The sequence below is a fragment of the Falco naumanni genome, chromosome 6, assembly GCF_017639655.2.
Source record: "Falco naumanni isolate bFalNau1 chromosome 6, bFalNau1.pat, whole genome shotgun sequence".
NCBI classification, from domain to species: Eukaryota; Metazoa; Chordata; class Aves; order Falconiformes; family Falconidae; genus Falco; species Falco naumanni.
In genome coordinates, this window is record NC_054059.1 from 48,760,838 (window position 1) to 48,787,569 (window position 26,732).

Sequence of the window (26,732 nt, forward strand, 5' to 3'; positions counted from 1 at the left end):
AGCACACAATATGCAGATGGCGTGCCACATAAAGGATTGCATTAACTGTTAAACATTTTGTCTTCCCATTAACTAATTTAACAATATGTCCTGCCATTAAAGAAATAGACAAATTACAGAAAATTTCTGTCAGCTTAATCCCAGTTGCTAAAACAGGCTATTTGCCCAGATGGGATTGTTTTCTGGCCTATCAAGTTTGAAACATCTAGAAATTCGGCAACCACCAGCCCAGACTCTTGCAGTGTTGATTCAGCTCTTTATCCGTAATTGAGTTTCAGACATGTAACTCTCTGGAGATTTTTGAATAGCAGCCCAAATATCGAAGGCTACTCTGCTCTGCCTGTATGTGAGTTGACCTGAATTTTCTAAAATGATGAGCTCTTAGGAGCATGGTTTAAGTCAGCAGAAGCTGTAGGTGACAAAAATCACAGCAAAAGCCCCTGAGACTTGCCAGAGTGAGCAGTGTACCAAATTAAACAAGCGTTTCCAGTTTGTTTTCATTTGCCACCTTCTAAGGCAAATACACTGTTACTGACCTTGGGGCTGGTGGTACTGCAGAGGCTCCCTTGGTAAGCACGAGGATGGTGGAGTAGCCTGCCCGTCACTGTTTCTTGCACAGCTGTTTGCCATATTAATGTCTCTTCATCACGGTTTTCCTATTTCTGTTTTTCCTTCTAAGCAACAGAGTAGCATGGAGGGAGCTCATGTATTATAAAGTATTAGCCTGCAGGCTAATTTTAGGAACACACATGGACTCCATTATTCCTGTAACTAAATGTGACTAGAAAGTTGGTGAAAAATCAGTGTAAATGAAACACAGAGGTCAGCTGAAAAGAGACTTGAAACAACTTGAAACTCACCGCAGTTCTGCTACATTACCCTCTTTGATTACCAGTGTTGCAAACATCCTCTTATTTTAGTGTAACTTTTTGCATAGGAAAAGCTGATAATGAAAATGAACTTCCTCTTCATCGTTTTATTCTTACACTCCCTTGATGCAGAAAGACAGCAAGCATTTTTTTTAAATAAGAAAGTAATTACAGAGCCACTGGACTCACCAATTTTTTTTTTGTGCCAGTGTTTACTTCTAGTGTTCAAGTCCTGAAACTTGATTTATTTTTTCATGTAAATTTGTTGTTGTTTGCCTAATTTAATTTGTTTAGTTTCAATAACTACATATGCTATGGTATCCAGCTGCTATTGGTGTGCAAGGCACTTTTCCCCTCTATTTGTTCAGGGTTTTGTTGTGGCTTCCATTAACTCTTTGCCAAGTATTTACATAAAGAGAAAAAAAGAACCATTACAAAACCAGCAGAATGTTCACCAAGTGGAAAGAGCTGTACAGTGCAATAAAGAAAATCCAAGACCTCCCAAGTTTTTCATGTGGATTGAGACTTGATTTACTTTTACATTATGTTTGCACTCTTCTACACAAACCTTTAGCTAGAGAAAACCAGTTTCCAGACAGAAACAGAGAGTAAAGCTTGGAATAAGATGATCTATGAATTCCTCTGTCTTTGGAAGATGTTTTATGTTTGGCCTTATACCTCAACGTGGATTTACTTGATCACTCTGTATTCGCCCCATGAGTGTGATTCCGCTTTAAAGATTTCTGTCTGTATATTTCACTATGTTAGGATTTTTTGAAGAGCATCATCTGGTATGCCCATATAACTGGGCACCTCCAGGTTTAATTCATTCTATCTGTCATAAGGGATTTTTCTTAGAATAAGTTACATTGATCCACTGGCTAACCATTACCAGAAGGGACAGCTCTCCCTTCAAGAACCAGCACCTGTCTAACCCTCAGAGCTCTAAGCACTAGAAACCCACTCGTTTTTCTTCTGAGTTTCTCCTGAACTGTGCCCATGCAGTCACCATGCTGATGGGAGGTAAGCAACGGCAGAGCGGCTCTTTTCAGAGGCAGCCAGCAGGTAGATCAGGTCAGATGCTTTGTCCAATTCCAGGAGCAGCCATTCATTTCAGCACAGGACAAGTCACCCTCTGAACAGCCCTGTCTTTCCCCACTGATCGTGCACGGAACTTTGGCTGACTGATTTGGGTGAGTTATTTAACCCAACAAAGACAGATATCCAAATCCCACCTTAGAAACTAAAGCATTCTTACAGACATCATGTAATTTGCCTTTATTTACTTCAGTACTTGACTGGTTTTAAAAACACGGCTACTTGGCTAAACTTGGTAACTCAGCACTAGTACGCATAAGTATAGGCAATACAGGTATCACCCTGCACACTAACAGAAATATGAAAATAGCACCATTTTTCATGTGCAAATGATAGCAGTATTCACCACAATTTACTTAATATTGATTACAAGCATCAAGCTGTGGAGAAGATGTCAACTATTAAACTTCAGTTGCTTTAAAGATACTACTTTACATGTTTCACAGGAAAACCATACTTCTCTATTATTGATCTGACATTTACAGGTTTTTTATGTTCTTCCCTAGGAATATAAAAACTTAATCACAAGAGACAGGTTTTAAGAGAACTTTATTAAACCTGACAACCTACTAATTGGACTGTGTGCAATTAATAAAAAAATCCAGATAACTGCAAATTCAACAAAGGATTGTTCACTGATAGCTTTTTTTATTATTCTTTCTGCATTTTTACAGATCTACAGTTCTGCAAATACAATGTTTGAATAAGACATTATTCTTCCTAGTTTACACCCACACTTCATGAGATTACTGCAGTGTGGAAAATGTCATGTTGCTTCTCCTGATGGAAGATCCACAGGAACCACTGAAACAGAAAAAAACAAGCCCTGCCCATACACTTTCTTAGCTGAAAATACTTGTGTAGGACAGACGGGTATCTCACTGTTTTATACCATCTTCACTTACAACTTAAATTGCTATACAAATATACTAGAGAGTTTTATGCAAACTGTCTGGTTCAGTATTGTGTAATCCAATAAAAAAGCTAATACTGAGAAAACTGCACTTTGTAGAGCTCTCTTCTGATGCTCTATAGAGCAGCTCAGTATGTCTTGCATATTGGATGTTTTAAACTTTCCCTTCAGACATACAAAAATAATTTGGTTTAGATACTTTCTCTGTTGCAAATTTAAGTAGCTCCTTTATTTTTAGAAGAGTGGTATGCTTTACCTTCAGGCTCAGTAACAGATCTGTTACAATTGACTTGATGGTCATATTCTTAATTGAACATGTAAATGTCACTCAAAGTACTGTTATCTGTCTCCTAGAGAAATTTCCTAAAATTCCTCTTAAGACACAGGATGGGATAAGAGTTTATTGGGGTTTTGTCCTTGTATTTCCTACTGAAGATCAGTTTCTACTTGAAGTGTTCATAAGAGAAAGTCTTTTTTCAAGTTGGAACCAACTTATCTTGGAGGGTTTATTTCCTCACAAATCAACTATACCAAGCACACTGAAAACCACAATATAAATTGTTTTTCTTTGTTTTGTTTTTAATTCCCTTGCTGCTACATGTTAACTGGTGTCCCCGGGTTCAGTGAACTCAGTCAGTAACTTGCTCAGTCTGAGTTTTCTTTATTTTTCAGATGGGACACTTCTGCTACTTCTGCTCCTGTTCTTGCTGAACGAGACATCTCCAAATGGCTGAGTCTTTCACTTCGATTTAAGTAAGTCTTCCCATTCAACAGTGGACTCACTATTTTTAGGAATTGCAGGAAACATTGACTGCATTTTAGTTTGGAATTCTTTCATCTATAAAAGAGATTAAAAAATAAAATCAGTCAACCATTAATAAGAAGCAAATAAAGTAGTACCATGAATCCCGGGCTTATTCCACAAAATAAGTTGTGTGAGGTAAGAAGAGGTAAAAAGACTTTAAAAATAACAGAAAAGTAAGACTTTCCCTCTGATTATGTTGGTTTGATTAACAAATGAAAAAAAGTATGAAGGGACCCACAACAACCCCCCCTTCTAAAGCACCACACTGGGCTGCCTAAGTTGGACGACTTGCCTGAATGATTCACTACTGTTACACGAACAACTACATACATATATACACACACATACAAAATCTTTTGTTTGGAGGAAAACTAGTTCCATAGAATGTGCCCATACATTCACTTTTTCTACAGTGCCTTTTTCTACACTTGTGATGCATTAAAGGCCCAATAGGTCTGTTCAAGGATTTTAAAACAAGGATTAAATAAAAAATACTGGTCAGCTCTGACAGTTCAGGTTTATCCCACCATATGGATACAGCTGAAAAAACAAAGTCTTGTTCAAATTCACGCATTAGTAGGAAGGAAAACAGGATTTATAATGATATACAGGACCAAGCTTTTCTTGCACTGTTGTTAAATTAAGAAATTGTGAAAGAGGAAGTTTGCTAGTTTCATATTCTGTATATCAATATATTAACAGCAATTTCCAAATCTATATTTATGATAACCATTTTATCACCGATGTCTGATTCAATAGCCCTGGCAGGCCAGAACTGAAATTTATTTAAAAGTCACTTCTGTTTGAAGAGAATATTTAAATTTAGCAGGTTACTTTCTTCCAAGATTTTTACATATATTTTTACATATAATATATTTTTTAAGGATAGGCATGGAAAAGTCAAATCAGTGAAAATTCTGTTACACAAACAGCAGGATGTACAGGCAAGTTTTGGACTGCTATTTTTAGGAAGCCCTACAGAATCTATGACATTCACACAGAGAAGACAAGATGTGGTATTCAAGTACTTGATGCAACAACCTCTTGAAGACCAAATGTTGTCTCAGGCAGTATGTCCCACGGAGGTTCCAGGAAATCCAGATATTCTAAACAGCCACATAGGAATCTTCTCTAATACGCCTACATTTTGTGTGTTATGGGTCATCAGGTTTTTTTACAAATACCTTTGAGCCATTTTCTGTTCAAGTCCTTCTGCATATGAATAATTCTGACAAAGAATTGGTACTTCTTTAGTGAAACGTTGCTGGAATGCAATTATTCAAGTTACAGCCGATACAAAGAATGAAACAATTTACAAAGAAATTACCAATCCTTTACTAAGACAATAACTAACTATGATGGATGAAAGCCTTTTAGAATTAAAGTTCTTGTGTAAAAATACCTGGGTACTGCTAATCAAATGAAAATACATGTTATATAAAGTAGGAGAAAAATGCAGAGCCAAATGATCTTTTTTTGGTTTATCCTGATTGTGTTCTTCTGTAAAAGCTAATTCACTGTCTGCTTTGTATTTTATTCTGATCAGATAGCTGTTTTGATTAACTATTCGTTCTTGGTTTTTAAAAACCTTGGCAATTGCACACAATTGCTCCTGAACTAGTATTTTTGCTGCTTATTTAAAACTGAAAACCTCTCACAGACAGCTAGCATTTCCAAGAATAATAAACACCAGTATCAGAGCTGATGTAGGGGAACAGCCCAAACTACATTAAACAACTGTTGACAATTAAATACAAGCATTCACAGTAAGAAATGCTTTAGGAGCTTTGGCTTAGCTCTTTTTTCCAGTCCTCTGTAATTAAGCTACCCCAGTTCTCTGATGTGCAGGAAGTACTCAATTTACTTAACACTTCTGACTTCCTAAAGAGTGAACCAACTCTTCTACTCTTCCGTCTCCCTCTAAGAATTACCTGGCTGTTTGGTAACACAGGGATGGTCAGATCTTACCCTGATGTAAACTGCTGTAGCTCAGCTGGTGTAACTGGAAATAAATCATTTTATATCAGCTAATGATCTGGTGCAATGTAGATTTTTTTGTATGTTTCTAAACACAGACTTCTAAATTTCTTTTAGTGTCAAATGTAAATGATGCACTCATAAGCTCTACAGGATGCCTCTGTTACTCCACTGAAGACACACAAAACCAAAGGAAAACTAAAAGCATTTATATAAAGCCTCCAAAAGGGGGATGGTGGCTGGGACAGCCATTCAGAAAACTACAGTGTTTCCTCACTCTTAACAACTACCTTGTAATTACTAACATGCCAAACTAACCCTCAAATGCAAAAAAAATCTTGTCTGTGAAATAATACAGCTCTGCTCTAAAAGAAAAACAGTATCTATTTAGAAAGTACTAAAACACTGCTAGCAGCTGCAGATTTTAAAATCGTCAGATTTTTCTCCCCTCAGAACGCTAATTTATGTTCTGCATGTAAAAGCAACTAATTTCCTGGAAAAACAATTTTTCCTTAACACGTGGACCAGATCTGAAATATTCAATGTCTTTCTTTTGCTTTGAACACTCCCTGAAAAACCTCCTCAGCCTTGTCTTCCCAGATTTTGACGCTTACTTGTAAAATCATTTTGCAAGTGATGCCAGACTCAATGCCTCACTTACCACTTCCTCTCTTACCAGCATCTATGCCCTTTTCCACAAGGCGCCTCTGCAAAAAAGTAGTTTTTCACTGCAATTCACAACTTTGACCATGTTTTATATTTCTCCACAAACTTCCTTCCTTTGTGATTCCTGGACAGTGAGCTATCTTAATAAATCGTAATGCCAAGCTGATCACCATTGTGCATTGTCTTCCCAATGTTATGCTTTAGGTTGTCAGCGATTTAAGAAGGGTGTCATCTACAGCGACTGGCATGGGCCCCACTAATACAGTATGTCCAAACAGGGCCAATTTCTTCACAATACAAATGCACAGCAACTCTTACCAGAAATTTTCATTTCAATACAGCTTAAAAGATACCGCATCCTATTATTTCTCTCCACAACAGTTTTTCAGTTCTTACTAACAATACATTAAGCAACACAGTCCTAGTCATGGACTTCTATCTTCCCCGTCTCTATCTCCTCCCAGTAAGAAAGTGCAGTACAGTATTTATTAGGGCTTTGATCTGGACTTCTAAGGTATCTCCTCTTTCTTTTCTGTTCCACTAAATAACATCAGATTCTGAGTTTCTTCCTCCATTTCCGCATTTGTGCTTGTTGCTATCCTGAACGTACTTTCAAATCCTAGCCACTGTTCTCGCTGCACTCTGAGCTCCTCTAAAGCCCACTTGCCCCACTGCCTAAAAGCATGGAGAAGACTTTGAAAAGTAACTGTTCTCTGAGGTAATGGAACCAGCGTACACACACGAATGACAGTGGAAGCCACATCCCCAAGTTCCTATCCCTTCTGTCCTAGTCACAATGTCTGCCTGATTATGAACTGTTCTAACACCAAATTTTAGGCTGACATCTTTCAGCCAAAGACTATCAGCTTGATATTCTGGGCCTTGACTGGCCAAACTCTACTTAATGTATTTATATATTTAGGAATATATTTGGCCTCCAAAGTAACTCACGCTGGCCTTGGGGTTGTTCTTGTTTGCATCTAGTTGACAGCATCATACCAGGTGTATTGCAGCTTCAGATGATCCTTGTAGTGAATTTGTTCCCTGAACATGTACCAGCTGTCCTTCAACAAACTGGGCTTACCAGTATCCAGTCACCTCCTGCAGTGTGGTGAGCTTCTTGTAATGATGAATCTGGCTTTATGTTCTATTAAAACAGCACACTTGAGGTGCAAGAATTGGGATCTTGTCTTTACCTGCTTTACCTCTCAGGGGTAACTCAGAAGCACACTTCTCGATGAGGGAAATGCTGCAATTAGGAATCTGTGTCATGCCTTGCCTTTTGGATTTTTAGCAGACATGACATTCAGGAGGTCTCTTCTCCCCTCTCCCTTCCTGGAAATCTGTATTTCCTCCAGATTCCACAATACACATACCAGTGGTCTCAAATCAAAAAGAATTAATTTAATTATGAAATCTAATGTGCCATATGTGTACTAAGTACTTGATTGTTTTGAAATAATTCACTGAAATGCCTGCCTCTTTATTATTGTCAGCCACGCTGACACTGGGGTACTCGGTTCAACTGTTACGATGTCTTCAATTAACAGCGCAGTAAACCAAGCAAAAAAGCTGAATGTATTTTACCTCGTTCTGCTGCCTTCAGTACTGCAGGCCACTCTCTTAGCTGCTGCTTCTGAACCTAGTGGTACATGAGCGATTTGTAACACATTTCTTAACATTCCAGCATGCTCCATTCCTGGAGGCAACTCTCTGAAGTGAATTTCACTCAAATGAATTTTATTTTTTTATCACAGATATTGCAAAGCTTGACGCTGTTTTTTCTTGCCAAATAAATTACAGTAACTGTTCCACCTCTGTCAGGCTTCTTTCTAAAAGGGTATCATCTACCTTACTGCATTAAATAATCTGTAATAGCTACAGATCACTGTTATTTTCTTATCTTAACCTAATGATCCTGCCTCAGATGGCAAAAATATGGGGACCTAAAAGCATCTTCCATTTAATAATCTCTTTTTAATGTACATCGTTGACAGAATGTCATGCAAAAATTGGGATAGCACTATTACTGAGAGCACTTATGTGGCCGTTCATATTAAAATGAATGGAAGAGGGGCTAAAAGAGTCTATTTGAATCCTAGAATGAAAGTTTTACGAAGAAATGTTCTCCTTAATGTCTGACATTCATAATAGGCCAACCCAGATTCTAGGAATTATTAGTTTCCTATTTCAGTACTTGCACCAGTAAGAACTGCTTACATTAGCTTCCAAGTGAAATGAGGTTAGATGCCCTGAACTGGAATATCGACTGGCAGCAGAACACAGTACGTACATTCCCTGCGTTCTTCTCAGGCACCTTCCATTTCCTAACGCCCGAGGCTGAGATGGGCTGCCCTGGATTTAAAAGCATCAGCAAGGACTGTGCTTGCCACCTTTTCCCATATCTTAAAATAATTGCTACTGCCCTTGTGAGCAAACAATTACCAAGGTCCACATACAGAAATAGCAAGTTATTTGTAGAAAACGGCAGGCGCTGAGCCCTTACAGTACTGGAAGAGCAGAGCAGGCAGCCTGCTGCTGAGGGTGATTCTCTGAGTCTCAGTGTAAACTGGGGCACTCACTGCAGGTCACCCTGTGCCAGTTTGCATGTCAACCTCTAAAGTAAGCATGGAAAATAGAGCCCTGGTTCATATTCTCAGACCTTACACATCACTGGCAAAGGCATTATGAATGCTTGGATTATTCAGAACTACAGGTATGTGAAAATGGCCCTCAGAGGGTCAATCCTGGCAGAATACATCCCGATATTTAACTGTCTTACACTGCACTGTTACAGTACACTGTTCAAATCCTGTTTGCCGATTACAGTGCTTCAGGCTTGCGAAGAGAAAAGAAAAGCAGCAGCAGAATTTTATTAAAGCATCTAGAAAAGTCAAGAGCTCCTATTAACCCCCTATCCCATGGAGACTTACACACATGCTTAACTTTATGCAGTGTTGAATACTCTCTTTGAAATCAAGAGGGCCATTTACAGTGCCGAAAATTAAACAAACACATAGACATGTTTTCCAGAAACTTATTCCTATAAATCCTGTGTAATTGGATAAAACAGTTCCCATGCTTTTAAAAAGAAAAATAACATGAAAATAACCTAAGTGAACTTTACAGGGAGAGGGGGAATGGGTCATCACTGTTTAGAACGCAGCTGTCAGTTCCCAATTCATTATACATATGTAGTAGCTTCCTACAGCTACTACATATTCTGTCTCAAATTACCAGTGAACTACCGAGAGCTGTCAAGTCACAAGGGTCAGGCTGCCTCTTTTCCAATGATTGGGTCACATGAAGAGATAAAACACATGAAATATCTTCCTCATCTTACTTGTCCAAGTATGCAGCAGCCATGTTACTCATTCAGAAATGAATGCATATCACAAATGGGAAGATAGCTGGTCTGCATCACAAACGTGTTTTACTAGCTCCACTTTGTCTGCTTTAATTTCTGTGTGAATGTCACTCAGCTCCCAAAAGTGAGATTGTTAACTGGTAGCCTGAAAGTGTCTTTCTATACATCTATTGTAAAAGGAAGAAGATGCCATTCTAGTAGAAAAGCCTAAAGAAAACAAAACTGTTCTGGTTTATGGCTAGATTATTTTGAATTATTAAAAAAAAATAAAATAATGATAAGCTATTTATGATCAATGGGAAAGAGCTATTAATTTATATGCACCAAAACAGTGATTCTGTAAACCACAATCCGAAACAAAAAAGTAACTTCCTTAGGTTCAGAGATATGGAAATACCCTTTTAAAATTGGATACATGTCCATGTTAATCTTTCTGAAATAAAATGCCAAGGATTTAAGTTTTTGTAGTATATTTTGTAGTATACAATATGTCAAAGGTGACTAAGTAAGTGTCTCATTCTCAAGTATTCTCATTGATTTCAGTGATGCTACATCAGGCTTCAAAATAAAAGTAACAGTACAAAGTTTGGATTATACAACCTTGTTGCAAAAGGCTTTCATGTCATGAAGAAAAATGGAGTGAAATACTTTTGAAATCACTGAGGAACATGACATTTAGTTCTGCAGAATCTTACTTTCAAATCTGAGTGCCTGGAAAGGACATGCACAGAATTAGTCTATTATAGTGTATTAGTCACTGCTCCTTAGTCACCCTGGGCAATTTGAAAAATTAATATTGAAGTAATTTAAATTTTAAAATAGTTAAATACCTAACTGTATAAAGCAAGTTGGTTAATGGACCCAAAATCTCAGGATGTGTCCCAACTCCATATGCTCTTCTGTGCTGTAACTTGGATTTCTGAATTAAATTAAAAACACAAATTGTCTGCAAGCAGGCAGTTCCTGAAAAGGGCAACTTGAGTAATTTTTTCCCTCTACACATCCAGGAATTCATGATATGTATCACCCCCAAGTAAGATTCATGGCTGGGAAAAGAGCCAGCACAAAACCAAAACTCTTCAGTGATGCATAAGCCTCGACTGGAGCTGAATTCCAGGCAGGAAACCTGCCAGAGCCAGTGTGACACCCAGAGACAGGCAGGGACGGCTGGGTGCTTCCAGGGAAGCAGAGCAGCTGAGGTCTTGGACCACAGAAGGGTGAGACCAGCAGGGCCATACCACCCCACTAAATGAAGCACAGGAAGATCCCAAGGGACCAAGATATAGCATGAATAATTTGCACCTAGCAGGTAAGCTTTTACTCAGATTTCAGTTGTACACTTGCAGTTCACAGTTACGTGCAGCCAAGAAGTGGATCAACCCACTTATGGTGATGCAGAACTGCTCCACAGAGGCAATTTCAGACCACAGACGAACATGGTTTTGTTCTTTCTAGCTTCTTAACGGGTTGGTGGCAGCAAACAGCTACAAGTCTGTCCCCAGACATAGCAGAGTAACTCCTCAAGACAGCTACAGTTACAGTCTGCCCATATTCAAGACCAATACTTACTTACAGCTGTCCCCTGCTACATCTGCAGCTTTCCAGTAAGAAAATTACGATCTTATTCCTTGAATAAGCATTCTGCCTGATCGAGTACACAGTGAAGTTCATAGGTTACTTTTTATTTTAATTTACTTCTTGGATAAAATACCAGTGGTACGTATATGTCTTCTCCACACCAAACTAATCAGGCAATAAAAGCAGTACTTTTTCTGTGTGTTTTCTGTATGTATTTTATGCTTTACTGTAAAAACAGGAGGAGGAAGAGCTAACTTGTACTCCATCTTCTTTCTAAGAGCTTAAATTTTGGTTAAGTGTTGAGGAAATAAGAGAACATTAAAAAAACCTGGGAAAATTTGATTTATATTGAAATCCATGATCATGAAATAGCAAGGAGAATATATGCTTTATTATGCAATCAAACATAAGCAGGATAAGGAATAGAAACTTCATGAATAATACTTAGATGAGGATTAGGTACAACTATAATTAAAAACTAATATCAATAAAAAATTTAGGAATGACTCTAGGATGACTCTAGAATGATTCTAGCAGATACACTGCTTTTACAGCAACATTTGTTTATTTATGAAATAGCATAAAAATTTCAGCCCCTGCAGTATGTCTATACTTGGTTGGTATCTATAGCTCTTAGTACTATTTACAGATGCCAACACCAATAACTTTTGAAGACTATGTCTCCATGTTCTCATTTTATTTTTTAAATTAATCCATCCTTAAAACCAATATTCTTTTTTATACTGTACCTATGACTACAGTCTCACAAAATTGTATCAAATATCTCTCAAAGTAAGCGGGAGGGATGTTGTTATTTGTGTGCTTAAAATGGTGATTTAAAGGTTTGATTTCCTCGAGAGAAAATCTGCCCACCGAGGAAATGTCCTTACCAACAAAACCATGGTAAACATGTATTCTCTATTGCTTTAATTGTTTTAGATGTCTCTTTACAGCTGTGCAGTTGTTTTAGTCTGTTAATATTTTAAAGGTTGAGACCAATGAAAACCAGGATATTTCATTAGGAGTCACCATAAAAATGATAAACTAATATTTTATAACTATATTAGTTACAATTTGCTAAGCAATTCTTCTCACTATTTTTACAGCTTTCCATGGAACAGATGTGGAAGCAACAATCAGAATCACACAAACCTCCATATGAATCATCCTGGCCCTCTTCCTATGGGAGAATGAATGCTTTTATGTCTGAGGAAATAAAACCTAATTTATTGAGGGCATGAAGAGCAAAAGGGTTTTTAAAGTATAATTTATCTTGTTTGTTAATTGTGTATGCTTCAGTCTACAAGGGCTGAGGGTATTGTTCTGCATTTAAAAGGTGGCTCGTAGTTACTGACGTTTTAAAAAAAAAAAACAACCTAAAAAGAAGAACATCAGGCATTCACAGGTATGTTTTAATACCTGTCAAGTATTCTATTGCTGCAAATTTAATATAACAAAAAAACCCAAAACAACAAACAAACAAAAACCCCCAACTGCTTATTTAAAACAAGGGTTTACAACTCAACTGTAATTTGTAGAAAATTGTGAAACTAACATTTTTCCAAGCAACCAAAAGGTATGGTGGATCACACTTGTAGAACAGGTAAATAAAATAAGAAAGGTTTAATTTTTTGACACTTCCACGAAAACACTTGTTTAGGTCAAGTGTAACAACAGGGGTTTTAAGATCATTTTGAATTTTTTACTGAGTGAAACACCATTTACTATTCAATTGAAAATTTAAAACTTCATTGAGCATTTCACATGGAGAATGCTGGAATAAGATGTTTCAAAACACTTCACAACTTCAAAAAAACATTAATAACCAATTGGCCAAACCCTTTTTTTTTTTTTTTTTTTTTTTTTTTTTTTACACACAACATTTATTTCAAGACCTCTGTATTTTGCATCACAAAACAGTCAGCCCACTGCACCAGGAGTGGGCAGCTACAGGGTTCTGAGGTTACAAGCTCAAACCCCTGTAAGATAATGACACGAGGTGGAAGTTGTTAAACAGCAAATACACTTGTTAAAAAAGGGGGTGCCGTTTTGTTTCAAGCCAGATGCCAATTATTAAGCTTGTGCTTAACATTTCACATGCCCTCCTATTTTGTGAGGGCCTAGAGAGGAAACTGCGGGTGTGTCTGGATAAGCCTGGAGTTCAGATCAGGAGTGCTCTCCAGCAGCAGATCTCCCAGATGTCCATGCTTACTAGGCACGAGTTTGTGTACTGTCTCAGAACACATGAACTGAGTTTCTTTACGGTGACACAAAACTGAAGCAGCACTCTAGGAGCGCACATAACACACTCCAACTGCAAGCAGGCATTCAAGCCATGGGGCAAGGCCAGAGTCAATCCAAATTTGAAAAAGGCCCTGAATGGTTGTAGGTGTCAGGTCCTCAGGCCCCAACTGCTTCACTGCTCCAGCGCTGCTGGTCGGTGATACCTGCTAATATAGACAGCTTCTACGACCAAAGATAATCAGAGCGGGACTGACTTTAAATATTTTCCTAAGCGATGGCAGGGAGCAAGTTCAAAAGGTTTATTACTAACAGCTGGTTATTTTCTGCAAGAGGTACTACATAAAACTTGATAACCACCATCTCCTAAGGTTCTGAAAATGAAGATTTCTCTTTTACACTATTGAAAAACAGAACTTAAACCATTGTCACACCAAGCCCTCACTGATCTACCACTTCTCCACTTAGGAATAAAAGTTGACCGGAATTTAGTTGGGTTTACTACTTACCAGCCTGTTCTTAGATTACAAGAGTGGTAACTGCAGTCAGGGGATATTAACAACCCAACCTGAAACAGCATAAAATCTTTTATATCCCTTAGATATAAAGATCAGTTACTTACTATCACCCCTGGGTTTTCATGCTGGCATAAAAATCAGCAGACTAAAGCTACAGGGAACCCACCTTTAACAATAAAGCCATTTAAGAGCTGGAAGTAGGCACTGTCATAGCACTGTTTTAAAAACCAATAAACCACAAAGATTAAACAAAAATCTATTATCACCAAAGCCAGTGCACCACCTCAGTGTCTGGAACAGATCTTAGCAATGACTTGCTTCTATGGCAAGCACAGGCTGCCTCAGAAGCTGTAAGGATGAGGCACGCTGAACCGTGGCTTCAGCTTCTTTCCACGACACAAACTGCTGAGCAATGGCGACGCTGCTTCAGAATGACGGACACGGACTAATTACAGCAATTATAACTCATCAAGGAAATATCGTGCCAGTTTGCTCTTGTCATTTTATTTCTGACTTTGTAAGTGGTGACAAGATAATTTAAACAGTCACAAAGCTTAGAGAAATACATATTATCCTAATAATACCTGATAATTTGTGCTTCTAGGAAACACATCCCCAAACGTTAAAAATCAGTGTTCTGGCAATGATACCATGGGAAACCGCTCTTCCGGGCTCTAACTAGCGGCAACACCGTCTGCCACTACCGCACCGCCAGGTCTGAAATCCGGGTCGGTGCGAGACGATCAGACCCGCTCACCCCGTCGGTGTGGAGAACACACCGGGCTCCTCTCGCCGCCGCCACTGCTGCCGCGGCTCCACCAGCAGGTGTCGCTGCAGCGCCGCGGAGCCGCCCCCGCGTTCCCGCCTCGCCCCCGAGCGGCGCCTGGCGGCGGCGGGCGGTAACGCAAGCCCCTTCCCCCCCGGAGCGCCAGAAATCCTGGCAGCGCGTGGGAGACGCTCGCCACCTCTTCCTGCGGACACCGGTATGACCACAACGGGTTTATGGCTGGCACGCTGACAGGACGATTGGGGCAATTCAGTCACTCCCCTTGCACAGCCCCGTTTCGGCCCAGCCCATGGCTAACGCCAGCAGAGTTCACAGCGCCAAGAGCACTGAGCACAGCTTTCACCGCACATCTCCAAACTCACCGAGGAGCTTTGCTCTCCTCCTCCTGCAAAGCAAAGCCAGCCCAAGCTGTGGCATGCACGAGGTTCAGCCGTCTCCACGGGATGGCCAGTCAGGAGCGGAACTGCTCAATGGCTTTCCTGGCCAAACCAGCTACGCTTCAAGATCTGCTAGCTCCCCTGCTCCTTTTGGTGTGATGCCTGCCAAACCATCATGTCTGATTTTCCACTGTGGCTTCTTGTATTTTACTCCTGGAGATGACATGAGGCATTAAACAACACTTAGCAACTCAGTCTTACTTGACTCGGAACTCCCCTGCAAACTCTGCAAGCGAAGGTCAGTCCTTTATCCACTAAGATCCCATCAAGACAGTCACAGTGAATATAGTTGACAATGGATTTCAGAAAGCGCTGGGGTTAACTAACTCCCACATGTGACAGAAGCAGCTTGCTTGTTTGCTAAATGAAACATCTGCATTGCTTACAATCCGAATGTTATTATCCTTAATAATTTAATATCAAGAGACTATATTAACTGTCAGGACTGTTACCACTATCACCAGTAGCTCTACAACACATCAAACTGCTGCCTAGCAGGGCCGGATCACAAATTAGCAGGTCCCAGGAGCTGCTGGTTACTGTTAAAGGCAGTTACGGTGAAGCAGCTTTGTCCAGCTGCCAAAGCTTTAGTTACAAGTTCACAGACTCCTGGCATCAAAATCAGCCGAGTCTCCCCTCAGGTCATGCATAGTAAGTACAGCACTTTCCAGGGCTAAAGTCTGCTTTAAGTTCATAGCTTTCTAATCTTGATACTGTGTTTGAAACTGTAACTTGAACTTCTACAGGTATTGGGAACCTGCAGGTACTACAGAGCAACTGAATTCACAGCGCTCAACCACGCTGAAGGCTCAAGACATTGTTATTCAGGTAAATCTGTAAGAGCCTCTTTTTAAAAAGCTTAACTGAAACTAAAACGTTTATTTGAAAATGCTGAGCTTAGTACAGTATCTGTGGTGTCCTGTGGTCTGAACAGATCATGTGGAAAGAAACTATTTCACTCAGTGATCACTTCAGTACTTTCCCACAAATAAAACTTAATTTTTTTGTGTCTATCTTATAATTATTAGACACAACACATGCATCTAATGTGTGTCCTTAAAAATCAGTATTTTAAGTGACCGATTGTTAATTTATTATCTCTGGTTACATGATAGCAATTAAGAATTTTCAAAAGTATCAGAATGTCCCCCTGAAATAGGAAAATTAAAAAAAAAAGAGGCCCTCCTTAAAATGAGCTATGTTAAAGAGTTCAGAACTAATGATGTACCAGGCAGCTTATAACCCTTACCTAACCTCAGCTGTTCAGGAAGATGATATTTAAGGACAAAAATACTATCTTTCAATAGCCAGTGTTTGCTCCTGAGTGTTATGTTAAAGCAATATCCAAAAAGAATCAACAACAATAAAAAAATGAAATATGACTTACTCTAGAAATATATTTTAATGCTAATAAACCTCTTCTCTTTGGTCAAAATATTTCATTTTTAACATACTTCCGCTTTTGTGCCTCCAGCAATTTTAAACATATTTGATTTCAACAGATACATAGTAAAACAGGAAAAAGAAATGTGTGACAGGAAATCTACAAATCACTAATTTTTGATTCTGCAATAATGAGTAGCACTATTGTATGTGGTTCCTTTCTGCCGTGGGAATTTAGAAGTCAATAGTGAATGCAATAAGTATGTCAGTGGAGAGCAGAGAGCGAGCTGTTCGAAATCATGTGCAGACACAGTCTCCTGACAGAAATCTTGCTTCCGTCAGCGTCTGCAGTTCTCACCACGCACTACAGTGAAACGTAAGCGCTCCACAGCAGAAACCTATACCAACAGGCATTTGCAAAAGCCTCTTAAAACAGCTTCCCCCAACTCCTTTCAACAATAACACAACACACAATACAATAAGGTAAAGCTTTCTGACTAGGCACAATGCTCAACGAGTCTCTCCCATGGCCTGCAGCATGCTATATGCCTCCGACACAAAATCCGCTGCTGCCAGGTAACCAGAAGCCCCATTAGCCTCTGGCATGTCCTGGGACTTGGCCATCTCAAGCTTACGAGGATGTTCCATGTCAGCAGTCCCAAGGAAAGCAGCCTTAGAGGGAAACCAGGCAACTGCAGGTCTAGGCTAGTACAGAAGTCAAAGGAGGTAAAAATCAAGCTCACCAAAAAACGGTTCATGTAAATTGCAGACTAGGGTCAGATTCCGCTGTCCTTCAGCAGGACCAGAAGTACTCTGACAGAACGGAAATCAGAATCGGCAGCATAGCGTGAAACGAATCCTTTTGGCTGATGATATAACTGACAGTAAACTGAGTGGACTGATGGAGCTCAGCACGCAGAGCATAAACGGGTACTCCCGCCCTTCCTACCCCTTCTCTGCCGTTCCACTACAGCCTCACAAGGAGGACTGGAGTTTAAACAAATTGTGTCGTCGCTGCTTCCTGTGTCCTGCTATGCTTTTTTGGTGTTTTGCCTTCCTTTACTGCCTCCTGTTGAGAATCAACATTGAAAACTAAGGAATAAGGAAGGCACTGTGTAGTGCTGCATGTTGGGATCAAAATCATGACCTACAAGGATACATCAGCAGAGTAGACAAGAAGTGAGAACTTGAATAAAGATATTAATGAGAACAGTACTGGGATGAAGTGGTATCTTCTTCCTTTTAGTTTTGGGAGACACTTTGCCGAATATATAAATAACTCACCATGGAAGGTAAAGGAAGTCTATTCATTCCTAGTCCTAAAGAGGATGCAGACAGCTCTGCCAAACTTAAAGCTGCAGGGGACTCTCAAGTCATGGCTCATTACTGCTTACATACACTTCAGTGTTCACGCTCAACACTGTGAAACACTGGAACATAAGCAATTTACTAAAGACAGCCTTAGCCTCTTGGGATGTACAGATGTTTCCTGAGTTTCTTTGCCTTGATGTCACATTCTATTGCATGTGAAACTCAATCTCCTGCCCCCTTGTCCCTTCCAGAAATGCACTAGAAAGCAAGCTGGTTTCCCCTCGGTTTTTTCTTATGCCCAAGTGTCCTGATGCAAAAAAATGGAACTTGGACAAATAAATGCTCTAAAGATAGGATTCAGGGGGTAGCCTTCAATTCAGTAAGCAAAGGATATAGAAAGTTTGTGGCTACTATTTTAGTCTCTAAATTAGAACACTGTGTCTTTTGTGAAGAATCTGAAACATCTGTGCAAATAAACATAAGCAGGACAAAATTGCTCCTCCCCCCAAACTGTCTCCTCCCACAACATCCCATTTTTTGCAGATGTAAGAATGCCTTCCCTGTGTGCATACACTCTGGTTAGTCAATCTGTCTGTGAATGAATGAATGAATGTGTAACTCCTAGGCTGAAGCAGTGCAGAAATGCCACCCCAAGACGCATTACCCAAGGAAAAATATGGCATTTGAGGGGATCACGCTTGCTACTCACACTGTGCACACCCAGAGCCTTCCAGATGGCAAAACTTAGCAATCCAACTCCGCACCACGCATAGAGGGAGCCCCATCCTAGGGCTCGTAAGGCCAGTGATGAACCACTCTCTGGTAGTGCAGCTGTGGCAGTAATCCCCTACAACCAAAAATAAAGTGATCAATACAAAGTGAACAATAATTGGGAAAAAAATATAAACTAAGTAAGTTCACTTAGTGATCTAGCATTTTTCCTGACTTGCCAGCTGTACTAGTATGACCACAGAAACTGTTATGGCTGCCAGCAGACCCAAAGACCCAAGGACGCGGGTGGATGAGCTGCCTTCCCACCAGGATCAGCTTTCATGGTTGCCAGTACCAGCTGGGGATGATTTTTATTACCCAGAAATGCTGAAGTCAACCGTTTCATTGGCACAGAGTCCAACACTTAGTTATCCCACCAGTCAAAATACAAAACTTAATCAAAATCAGTTACAAGCCCTTATGCCAGTCACATCAGAACATAATCACTGTAGGTCATTGAGTTTGGTACTTTTTCTTGAGGGGTACAGGTGTGGGGCAACTGTTGGCCTACAAGGTCTTTATCTGCACTCCTGAAACAGCAGAGTAAGCAACTGGAAGAACCTAAGTAGCTTTCATCGGGACACAGAGAGGATAACAGTGACTGAGAGACTAATTTCAAGGGGCTGCAATTCTGAAGGAGCTCTGGAAACCACTTAGGGAAATTCTGTGAAGAGCAAATAACGCTGAACCCTTCCCCCTGCAGAGTTCACCAAGGGGCAACATGGAAAATGCTCTGCAGCCTCCATACTTCTCATTTTTATCAGAAACAAGAGTAGGTGGGTTTGACCATTTGTTAAGATACAGCTGCATAAGAGTCTGCCATGAGTCCTGAAAACACAAAACTGTCACTTGGAAAAGCCACCTCAGGCCAAGAACAACAGAGCCCCAGCCACAATGAGGTCCCAACAGCAATGAAACCTTCTCCATCACAGCACATAAATTGCAGCTACTAAGGGCATAAGCCACACACTGGCTGATGTCAATCAATTTCCACCACACATTCACCATTGGCCAGTTGATCTCATCTCACAACACCCACCTTACTGTACCTATTTGGTATAGGACAGCCTCAGCCTATGTAGCCTGCAACAGCAGTAAGACAGACATAATCCTTTTGCTCATTGTGGTAAACATCAGCAAGAGGATTTGGTTGGGTTTTTTTCCTCAAAGGATCACTGTTCAATTCTTCACATGGAAACCCAGACTCCAGATAGTAACTGTTAGACTGGCATCTATGGTCCTTAGACAACTGAACAGTCCTACTTACTTACTGGGTATCTTGGAGAAAAAAAATAATTATTGCTCAGAGGTAAACATAAATAAGCCTGCAAGCATACAAATATATTCAGAAAATAATTAGTTCATCTACAGTCTAAAATACTGAAAAGTAAAACTAACTTGCAAAAGGATCCAAAACATTTTCCTCCAGAACATGCCAAAGAGCTGCACTTCTCTATTAATCACAAAAAGTGGGAAAAAAATATTTTGTATTCTTGCTTTAAGATGATGATTTTTTTTTAATGGTTCTTCTTTCTTCTTTGATATAATTAAACAGATGTAGTGTTTATCACTATGGTGTTAGGTCAGTGAAATAGCTCCAGTAGGTTTTTTCCTCCTGGCTTCGTAATTATTGAAATATTAAAATGATCCTCAGACAGTCCTCAGCATTAACACATTTCCTTAGGATTTAGCTGTAGGCACAGTTACCCAAGGACAAATCTTGATCCTTATTTATTCTGATTTGGACATCCTGAAGTGGAAGCTGTTAACAAAACAATGCTCTGCAAGCACACACACACACACGCACACAGACACAAACAGCAGAAATCTCTAGTCACACTATATACCACATCCTATTGTTTCCTTACCATAGCTAATGAACTTTCATAACTCTTTCAGCAGTGACTGCTTTGAGTAGATTTAAAATGCTGATAATTATTTGACATTTTTCCTGGTTCTGTAGTCTAACCATATGCAACAACATGCAGAAAAATTTCGCCCATTTGAAAGATGGGAAATGAATGGACAAAAATATCCTCTACACAGAATCTTTAAATAGGAGTCATTACCTGTGAAAATTGCTGAGGAAAAAAAACCCTAACCCACTCGAATACTATTTAAATGCTTGATTGCCCCAGAAAAATAGTGGTAAGTGGAAACAACTGATCTGGTTTTACTGACAGCAGTCAAACAGCATTCAGTTACACGCTGATTCCTCAGGGTATTAAGTACACAGAAAAGGACTTGTGTAAACAAGACAGTTTATTATATGATTATCAGATACACTGTTCAGAGCATCAAGAAAGCTGATCAATGAAATGCTAAAAAATTTAAAAAGACAACAGTAGCATGGCAGAAAAGATGTCACCAACAAAAGCACATTTTTAAGAGAACTGAGTTTTATTCACAAGCCCATTATTCTAAGCACAAATTGTCTTACCTTCATTACTGGTCCTGTATTTTTCTTTAAAAAAGCAACAATTTAATTTAAAAAACAAGCTATTAAACAATACTTGAGTCTTTCTAAAAACCAGGCCAGGAAAATATAGGGCAGAAATAGTTGATTTGGTTACCAAAATATATGCTTCATTTTTTTTTTTTTTTTCTGGAGGATATAAGCAGGAAGTGGGAGCAGGAGAAATTATGTTGTTTTTCACAGACACAGGCCTCAACCCTTTAACTATCCCCTTGTGGATAAGAACGTGTCTGAAAGGCAGCAGTGCCTAAAATAAATGGTGTGTTCAACTGCTCTGATAGATTGTATTCAGCATATTAATCGTTTTGTATGACATAATGCATTGTAAAATTAAACACCTGGATAGATGCTGGTAAAACTGGACACATCATAGGAGGCTGCTGCATCTGAGCATTTAATTTTAACCAATAATTTCTTAACTGAAGGTCTCTGCAGTGGTTCATACTAAACAGAATTATGTAATCTCAGTTTTGAGTCAATTTGGGCACAAGTCCCACAAATGCTTACATTTATTTACTTCACTGCCACAGAAGAGGTACAGTAGGTGAAATCTCAGCTTTATCTCTTACCAGTAACATCAATGCTACTCTACAAGAGTAGGGTCTCATATTGTTGCTTCCTGGAAGTCTGAATGCAATCATGAGTTCATGATGCTGTGATGCTACAGCCTCCCCTCTAAACTGCTATTTTTTTCCTCCCATAAAACCATTTAAATCTGTCCCAGGCTGCATTATGTTTGCGTCCTGTTTCCACCTGACTTCCATGCTGCCATTTCACTGACATAAAAACTAGCACAAGCCAGCAAAGATGCTGAAAGAATAGGTCTTGCATTTCTTCTCAACATTCAGCATGAATTCTCATTCCTTCAGACCTTGCCCCAAGCTTGTGCCAATGCAGTCACTCCAGCCATGCAGTGAAGGGGATCAAAAGACTGATTTGGACTAAAACTAATGCAAGGAATAAAAACCCCACGGAATTAACCAGTATCATCACACCAACCCAGTAGCACAAGTATTGGTGCCTTTACAGGGGCTGGCATGAATTGCCAGAAACTAAGAACTGGCAGGATTACGTCTTTCAACAGCAATGCTGGCTGACGACTGCTTGAAGTACCTGTCAAACTACAGCCTCAGCCTAACATGGATAAAAATAATATTTAGGTACTGAACATGTAAGAAGGATGCAATCATCTGTAGTTATTCATAGTTACGCTTTTGTTATTATACATGATGTGTTATTAAAAATTACTTGCAGTTAAGTAACTATAAATTTAATTAAGAATGCCACTGCAAAACTGTTTACCTTGCTGGTGCCTCAGAGAGCCTCTACAGACAGTTAAATCATTCTCAAAGTCTAGCCTCCCTTTTTGAGATCGCTCACCTACAAGTAGCTCGACAAAAAAGCATCTTCCTACACTTTGCAGTATTTAAGTTGAGGGGCCCAAGGAATCACAGATTTTTGCTAGCAAACCGTTGTAATTCATTTTCACAGATAGTAGCAGATACAGGTTTTCAGCAAAAATCGAAATAGTATGTATCACTTGCTGGCATTTCTAGCATATATATTCACGGATGTCAATGTAGTGTCACTCTTGATAAATTTCACACTGATAACAGGACAGCTCAGCCAGCCAAGAATATGCGTGAGCTGGAAAAAATGCAATGCTCAGGAAAAAGGAAGTTTTAAAGAGCTTTTTTTTTAAAAAAAAAAAAATGTTAAAAAAATACTGTAAAATAACTTCCCATGCAGTTTTCTATTTTGCCTATTTCAAAAAAGAAACCATACTGGCTTTATTGTTGCTGGAAAGGCAACAGATGGGTTATGCAACAGCAGCCTACAGAGGAAAAAAGAATGGCAATAGAAGGATCTCATGCTCTCTGACCACAAAAGGAGATTGTGAGTGATCTGATTCAGAGGCTCTGACAATGTGCAATGGAGAATTTTTTTTTCTATTGATATGCACTGTTATTGAATTAACATTTTAAAAAGTTATCAGCTCCCTAAAAACATCTTTAATATATGTTGTATTTTATGGGCTTGGTGGAGACAATACTGAACAATTTTAAGGGTCCATTTTTGACATTTTGCGCAGCAACAAAGCTTTAACAAGGAAAAAAGCATTCGTCAATTAAATATGCTGTATTTCAGATTAATATACCAACATGGTATAATTGCTAGCTTTGCTATGCATTTTTTTGTCTTCAAAATGCTCAGGTCGATCCTGTTAGTAATTGCGTAAGATCAGACTATTTTTGGCCATCAGATCTCATAGTACAAAGCCAATACCCACTCTCATCAGTCCCCTTACACAGTGGGAAGGGAGCAGAGAGAGCTTAAATTTTGACTAAATTATGCTACTTGCATGTTCCACAACTTACAGGCTTCCTACTTACTCATTCTCATCCTTACTGCAGTTACCTCGCTCCCTGATTCACTGTAGCACTGTAGGACCACATGGTGAACGGGATCACTGAGGTGGATACAGGCTCTGGAGCGTGTTCACATCACAGCCCTTCAATTATAGTCCATTATATAGCAGCAGTATGATTCCAGCAAACAATGTAAGCTTTATGTATTTCAACTAATTTTGAATACTAAAGTACTTAGCAGTGCCAACTCTGAATCAATTTTTAAATTAATCCTACCCCTACTGACTTCAATTGTCTAGTGCTCTCACCATCAACTTTGTACAGCCAAACTCCACATACATCAACATTTCTATACAGCATTTGATGCATTCTTATTTCCTGCATATCACAATCAGAAAACAGTTTAAAAGCAACAAACCTTACTGAACCAGTCCGGGTTCTTCTTTTTTGTCATGGCAAGTGTGGTGCCAAAACCTGCCATCATTCCTGCTGTAGCAACGGTACCTAGAAAAATTCCACCTGCCAAGAAAAGTTGAAGAAATAAAAATGAAGATTTCGTTTCTTAAGGGAAGGAAAAAAAAAAATCAACAAAAACCAAAACCACAAAACCAAACCTTTTTGAAAATAAAACCTAAAAAATTAAGATCTGTCAGCACATGCTGAAGGGAAAGGCACAGCTGTCTACATTATTTACATTAACTCCATATGGCAAGAAATAATATTGATTCTATGAAATAGAGCACTGTCAAGATTAATGGCAAGTGTACCTATTTTCAAGCCACACACACACACACAAATCATTCAAATCCCATGATGCCTTTTCACAGTATTTTGAAATTTCTCACTCCAGAGCCAGGCTGCTAAAATCATCTTGTTCTCTAGCTACGCCTCACCCTTCCCCAACAGGCAGATGTAGTTATATTTGTTGCATCACTTGTTATTTCAAATGGCCACCTGAAGACCATTCCATATGCAACACTTGTTCTTCAGCTTTCTTCGTTTTATGTTCCAATGCTCTATTTAAAAAAAGAAAATGAGACGAGCAGGAAGCTTTCCCAGGACAGAAAGCATTCCTCGCTTTTCAGTTCTTTCGGAGTGTTCCCAAAGCCACTCCGGGTCCCTTGATCCTTCTAGCTCTTACATCAAAGGCACATGTAACCATACCTGCCCACTTTTTAAAAAAACAGGCATGTTACCAAGACTGAGTACAAACCCATCTGATTCATACTAATATTAAAAAAATTCAAGGGATTACAAGTTATTCCTTTGCAGCTATCGACACCCAGCTTGTTTTCCCCGGTATTCCTTTCCAAATACCAGTTAGGTAATTAAAAAACTGGTCTGAACAGGAAGTAAGAAGCAAAACATGTTTATATGTCTTACTTTTTAAAAATAAATGATCCTGTTATTATGACGTAGAAGTTTGCTGTACTTGTGTCAACGACATCCATAAAGCACCTCTTGCGCCTGGGAGCTGAAAGCCCTCACGGGCTGCTTGAGCTCTGCGCGCCCCCGGCGCTTTACATTTCAAGGTCTGCCAACCGAGATCTCCCCGATTTCAGAAATAACTGCTTTTAAATTAACTTCTCAAAGCGGCGGAGCCCGATGCACGGCCTCCTCGGGAGGGGCCGGCTAGCGCTGCAGGGGTGGGCAAGGTGCGCGGCCGCAGGGACAGCGCCCTGCCCGACACGCTCGCAGAGGCACGGACCCCGCTGTGAGCCGGGGAGCACCCACCCGGCGGCCCGGCCCCGCCGCTGCCCGCCTCCGCCACGGGACGGGACGGGACCGGGCAGACTGGGCGGGTGAGCGGGAGGAGCTGCGGCCGCCGCTCCGCCAGGGGGCGCCCGGAGCCCGGGCAGCGGCTGGGGCCGCCGGGCGGGAGGCTGCGGCCCCGCTCCCAGGCCGGGCTCTCCCCGCGCCTCAGCTGCCGCGGCCGGCACCGGGCCGGGAGACCCGCTGGTCTGGTTACGGGAACTGCTTCAGGAGCCCGCAGCGCCTCTGTGCCCCGTACGAGCCGCCTCTTTGCCAGCGGCTGCTCAGGGGGTCCCGGCAGTGCTAGGCGCGGACCCCTGCTCCCACCCCCGCAGGGTTAATCTCCCTCCAGCCTCCGCCGCCATCTCGCTGCCGTCCTCGGCCCGGGCACCTTTGCACCCCGCTGCCGCCCCCGCCTCAGGGCCCCGGACCCCGCTCGGCAGCGCTGGGGCAGCCCGCGCCGAGCCCGAAGCCCCGCGGCGGGGGCGGGCGGCTGAGGGGCGACGGGCGCCGCCGCCGGATGGGGGGGGAAAGGCGGGCGGCGTTGTGGGGCTCCCTCGCTGTCCAGAGGCCTTGCCCGAGGCCGTCCCAGCGCCTGGGCGGCTCCGCGGGGACAGGAGCGGGGCAGGCAGACCCCGAGCTACGGCAAAGGAGGCACGGGCAGCCCTCCGGCTGCGATGCCGCCCTCCCGGCGGCCGGGACCGGCGGCACGGGGCTCCCGCACCTGCTGCTCGCCGCTGACCGGTGCGGGCGGAGCGGGGGAGGGGAGGAGGGCGCTCTGCACCTTTGATTAAGAAGAGCTTGTCCTGGGACGCCGCAGGGCTGCCAGCCCCCCGGGGCAGCCCGCACCCGGCATCCAGCGGAGCCGCCGCCGCTGCCCCCTCCCGGCCGTCCGCGCCGACAGCCGCCCCCATGGCGCCGGGCCGGGAGCAGGAAGAGGCGGTGGCTGAGGGCCGCTACCCGGAAGGGAACGGAGCTGGGCCGGGACGCGCAGCCGCCGTCCCTCCTCCGCCGCCCGGGCCGTGCCGGCGGGCACCAGCTGCCCCCGGGGGCCTGGCCGGCCGCTGTGGCCCCGCGGACGGGGCGCGGGAGCCCCGGGGACGCCTCACCGGTGGCCGAGGCGGCTGCGCTCCCCCTGCGCGCCCGGGCGGCGGCTCGGGGCGGTGGCGCCGGCGGCAGAGCGTGCCCCGGGGCGGGGGCGCCCCGGTGAGCCGGGGCCCGGGGGTCCCTCGGCCGCTGCCGGCTCCGGTGCCGCTGCCAGCCGCCCCGTCGGCGAGGGCCCGTCATTGGGGCGCCGTCGGTGGCCCCCACAGCCCGGGCCGCGCAGAGGGACACTTGGCGGCAGATGGCAGCGCCTGTGACATCGGGGCTCTTGTCGCAGGCTCCCGGGGCGGGGTGTTGGAGCCTGCGGGAC

At 41.7% G+C, this 26,732-nt stretch overlaps 1 protein-coding gene across 1 annotated transcript; it reads right to left on the reverse strand.

The window, feature by feature from the left end:
- Positions 1-2,499: 2,499 nt before the first annotated feature.
- On the reverse strand, positions 2,500-26,254 carry TMEM242 (transmembrane protein 242). The gene is made up of 5 exons (XM_040597979.1): positions 26,103-26,254; positions 23,985-24,085; positions 18,660-18,797; positions 7,916-7,970; positions 2,500-3,718 (listed from the first exon to the last, which is right to left on the reverse strand). The coding sequence occupies exons 1-5, from the start codon at positions 26,230-26,232 to the stop codon at positions 3,699-3,701; spliced, it is 444 nt and encodes a 147-aa protein (XP_040453913.1). The 5' UTR covers positions 26,233-26,254; the 3' UTR covers positions 2,500-3,698.
- Between the last annotated feature and the right edge of the window lie 478 nt (positions 26,255-26,732).